Genomic DNA, 5000 nt, shown 5'->3' on the forward strand with positions numbered 1-5000 from the left:
GTTGTTTTAGCAGCTGTTTCCCTTTTGTTTTGTTCTTACCTGGGAACTGCTCGGCAAAGCGCTCGGCTTACGTCAGAGACTGACATAAATATATATATTATAAGCTTACAGCTGGGCCAACAGAAAAAAGCGAGAGCTGTATGACCAATGGTTTCTCCACTGCAATGGGAAGTCATTTTGTGAAGGACTAAGACTCTGAGACTCAGAGGCAATATTGCACTGGTTCTTAGTGCCGCAGCCATGAGGCGTAGCTGGTCTTTGGGGACCATCCCAACGCCGACTGTCCTACAGTCCTCTCGGCCGTGAGAGTGGGGATGTAACTTGGGTAAGACACTCTCCACTGGACTAAAATTCTTGCTCAGATAGTTCGCCTCTTTCTGTCCCTCTCCCTCTCTTCCCCTTTCTCCCCCCCCCCTCTCTCTCTCTCTCTCTCTCTCTCTCTCCCCTCTCCCCCCCCTCTCTCTCTCTCTACATGACAGCACTACACCACAGGGACTCCATTGATCTGGCCGAAAAACCCAAGAGACAGGCTGACGTGATCAATGTCTTGATCGATCTCCTTGTGGACTCGGAGGGAGGGGTAAAAAAAACACACACAAAAGATACACACAAAAAACTACGTAAGCCAAAAAAAAACAAACACACACAAAAAAAACAAAAAAAACACACACACACAATAAAAAATACCACAGACGTCTTTTCGGAATGCGTGCAAGCGCAAGCAGCGCGCGAGCAAGCCCCCCCCCCCCCCCCCCCCCCCCCCCCCCCACACACACACACATACACGCGCACAAGGACATCATCCACGCAAAAAAATAAGAAAGACAAAAAGGAGGAAATGGAGAAGAAGAAGAAGAAGAGGGCGTAGGAGGAGGAGGAGAAGAAGAAGAGGGCGTAGGAGGAGGAGGAGAAGAAGAAGAAGAGAAGGAGGAGGACAGAAGGTGAAGGAGATGGAAAGAAAGAAAGAAAACAAAGAATAGAAAAGAAAAGAACACGCACACAAAGAAAGACCACAACACAAAACACCACCACCCCGCCTGTTACCTTCCTTCTCCTCCACCACCACAGCGGAGGCGCTCATCTTCTCCTCCATGGCTGCGGCAGCCGTGTCGTCGCCACCGTCGTAATCCTGCTGCTGGTGCTGTTGGTGGTGAGGGTTGTGGTAGTGGTGGTGCTGGTCCCCCCCTTCCCCCTCCCCTCCATCCACCATGTCCTGCTGCTGCTCCTGCTGCTGTCCCTCCTCCTCCATCCCCTTTCCTTCTCCTCCATCCTCCCCGTCTACAGGGAGCGCTGGCTCCTCCATGCCAGTCTTGGTGCTCTCTTCCCCCGGGGAGTGAAGGGACAGAGACTCCACTGTGGCCATGGGCGGAGGGGGAGGGGGGATGGAGTTGTTCGAGTCCGCGTAGCTCAGTTCCAAGTGCTCCTCCATGATGCTAGTTTGTTTGTTCTTTTTTGTTTTTGTTTGTTTTTTGTGTTTTTTTAGGAGAGTGTGGTGGTCGTTGTTGCTGTAGTTGTTGTTGTTGTTGCTCCCGAGGAAATTGATGCGTCTCACACACACAGCACAAAGTCGATTTATTTGCGAAGTTGTTGTTTTTCTTTTTCTTTTTTGTCACCCTGAAGTTATCAAATTCTTTTTGGTTTTGGATAAAATTTACACCAGTGCAATTTTCAGATCTTTAACAAATACACCACACTCACTCACTCACACAAAGCACAGACTTCGGGAAAGATCTGCTCGGTGTGATGAATAAAAAGCCTTCCCACTTCGTGACTAATTTTTTTCTCTAAAGCGGTGTAGAATTTGTTTGTTGAGTGTGCTAAACTCAAACTCACCCTGCTCCTGATTTCTTATGGAAGATAATTTACAATAATAACGAAAGTTAGGTTTCTGTCACAAGGCCGACCACACTGCACGTTTGACACAAGACACCCCAGCTTTTCCAGGTTCAGTTTCTGGTCTTTTTTCATTCAGTCCCTTCTTTATCTCCACAAATTGTCGCTTGTTCACTCTTCCAACGCTGGCCACAGCTCCTATCACCAACAGATCACAGGCAACTCTGAACGAGAGAAGATCAAGCAAACCAATCACTTGGATTGAAAAGACTCCACACTGATGGCTGAAGATAACGAGAAGAAAAAAAACCCACTAGTTTATTACCCACAGTTTCTATTCTAGCTTCACGATTTCTATTTATCCTTCGTAAAGTGCCAACCTGCGATGTAATAAGCTATGTTCAGTTCAAAAACCACTGGTTTGTTATCCGCAGTTTCTAGTTTCACCTCCACGATTTTAGGAGTTTCCCTTTGTAAACTGAGACGTGTAAGTCGTGGTAAGTTTATTATCCACAGCTTTTGTTTCACTCCAAGATCTTAAGTTTCCCTTCGTGAAGCTCCCGCCCTGAGACGAAAAAAAAGGTATTATATCAATAGCCACCAGTTTATCAAGCAAAACTCCTGGTTTCACTCCAAGATCTTAAAGTTTCCCTTCGCAAAGCTCCCGCCCTGAGACGGAAAAAAGGTATTATATACAAGCTGTGGTCAGCAAACAACTCTGCTGTGTGGCTGAAATAAACCAGCTCCTCCTCCTCTCTCCTCTGCGCATGCATGAATTGCTGATCCCACACGTTATCGGTCAGAGTCTAAAGCCTCAGAATCGACTTGCCAACTATTCTCCCTCCCCTTCTCACAAGGTTATCGGCTGTTTGAAAAACGATCTGTCCAAAGCTCCCCCCTTCTCTCTCTCTCTCTCTCTTCTCAGCCACCACGACAGAAGATGTTGGCCGTCTAGGGCCCGCTGCCAAACTACCACCTTTCACACACACACACACACCCACACACACACACACACAGTCTGGGCAAGAAGACCTATGTACTTAAAACAACCCATGGGAGTTGTCAAGACGTATTGTATGCATACACAAAACTCGAAAGAGGAAAAATATAACCTGTTGCCTTTTCTTTCGTGCGCGCGCGCGTGTGTGTGTATGTATGTATGTATGTGTGTGTCTGTGTGTGTGTGTCTGTGTGTCTGTGTCTGTGCGTCTGTGTGTGTTTTACTTTGTTGTTGGTTTTTTTCCTGATCTTGTTTCTGTCTTTTTCCCCCTGGTAAGGTGAGATGACTGCCCATCCAGTGTCGTGTCTGTCAACACTTGTGATCCCGTCATCCAACATCTCACACTGTCTCTGGCCTTCACGTCCTCCCACGATCCCCCACACCCACACCCCCACTCCCTTCTCTCTCCCTCCCTCCCTCCCTCTCTCTCTCCCTCTCTCTGCTGTCCACTCCCTGCCCTGACCACAATGTCAAATCACATGCACACTCCGTGCCTGTGGCACGAGATATTCAAAGAAGTGAGATGTCCCCCTCACTGGTTAATTAATTAGTATTTTTCGCTCCCTGGTTATGTTCAAACTGACGGAGACGTGTGTGAGTGTGTGTTGTGTTTGTGTGTGTGTGTGTGTGTGTGTGTGTGTGTGTGTGTGTGTGTGTGTGTGTGTGTGTGTGTGTGTGTGTGTGTTTGCTTGTGTGTGTGTTTGCTTGTGTGTGTGTGTGTGTGTTTGCTTGCGTGTGTGTGCGTGCAAGCGTGTGTACATGTATCAGCTGGTACAGACGCCGCCAACTGTTCCCAAATCAATCAGCACACGCACATGCACCAGACGGTTGAAATCTTCACCTCCCCCCACTCCCCCGACCCCCCATCCAACTGTACTCAACTTCCCCCACCACACCCTCAACGACCCCACACACGTTTCTGTTGACAGGGATCGATTACCGCATGCAGTTCGAAAACTGACGTAAGCCAACCAACCTGTAGCATTAGGCATTTACACACAATCACTGATTTGAATGACTTATTTATGACCGGTAATGGTCGTGTACATCTCAGTTACCATACTGGTCGCATGTCTATGAGCGACAACTGACATAGACACACATGCAAAACTGGAATTAGTGTGCGTTAATGACCTCAACTAACTCAGACCCACCAATTCTGGGCTGATCACTCAGCCAAGCACTAGTTGATTCTAGAAAGGCTACAATCATTACAACATTGAACACCTACGTTTCTAACAAAAAAAAGTTTACAAAGTTCAAAGATGGTCTCCGCTAATGAAACGGCTGGATAACTCATTAGGAAGAGGGTTTTGATTTAAAACAAAACCGAACATAGGAAAGCGAAAACTTGCAGAATCTTGACATTTCTCTGTGTGTGTGTGTGTGTGTGTGCTAAACTGGCCAGCGGTCTAACAGTCCCTTGAAGTCACCACGCGTTGGCCTCTTTCATTAAAGCCCAGAACCCTCCTACCGAGCACGACATAATTATACCAACCCAATAACGACAAACTGCCTCTCGTCTTCACGAACATTATCAAAACATGTCTCTGACGGTTTTATTAAGCGTCGATAGGTTTTATCGTCTGGTTCGTTTAGATGGACGCCCACGATGGGCTCGCTTAGTCCCTTGTTACCAATCAATACTCACTGAAGAGAACGACTTCACACTGGAAACATACGAAACGCACGAATGCCAGGTATCTCTCCCACGAAACACATCCACATGTTCTGCATTTCACCTGCTTTTCTGTTTACACATAGGTTACAAGTTAAAGATCCAACTGATTAACAAATAATAAAGAGTTGTAAACAAATAAAGAAAAAAGGAAGCGCCGGGCTACTCCATATACCGATCACTTTTATTCACCTGTGTGTTAGCTGAATCGGTAGCATGAGTAGCATTGACGAAGTTGTGTACCTTGTGAATGGAGAGAGAGTTACCACTCTTTACTATTTGTTTATCATTTGTTCTCCTGGCCTCATTGTTTGTTAACTTAAAGATCCTATTAGCAACATCGGGGCACTGTGTCTAGGGCTCGGCACTGGAAGGCAGTGAATTCATGTCCACTGTATCTAGGGCTCGGCACTGGAAGGCAGTGAATTCATGTCCACTGTGTCTAGGGCTCGGCACTGGAAGGCAGTGAATTCATGTCCACTGTGTCTA

At 46.9% G+C, this 5000-nt stretch overlaps 1 protein-coding gene across 12 annotated transcripts in view; it reads right to left on the reverse strand.

Moving 5' to 3' along the window:
• LOC143283645 (neuronal membrane glycoprotein M6-a-like) overlaps window positions 1-5000 on the reverse strand; it is a 233851-nt gene that overhangs the window by 71774 nt on the left and 157077 nt on the right. For 2 of the 12 annotated variants that reach the window (XM_076589836.1, XM_076589835.1), the window contains exon 2: window positions 1045-2057. The exons of 7 other annotated variants lie outside the window; for them this stretch is intronic. In XM_076589836.1, the coding sequence (XP_076445951.1) occupies window positions 1045-1429 (385 nt within the window). In that variant the 5' untranslated portion in view covers window positions 1430-2057. Of the gene's footprint in view, window positions 1-1044; window positions 2577-5000 lie in introns of those variants that run through there. 3 more of the 12 variants (XM_076589834.1, XM_076589837.1, XM_076589832.1) reach the window with 3 other exon arrangements.

The sequence above is a fragment of the Babylonia areolata genome, chromosome 7 (genome assembly GCF_041734735.1).
Source record: "Babylonia areolata isolate BAREFJ2019XMU chromosome 7, ASM4173473v1, whole genome shotgun sequence".
NCBI lineage: Eukaryota > Metazoa > Mollusca > Gastropoda > Neogastropoda > Buccinidae > Babylonia > Babylonia areolata.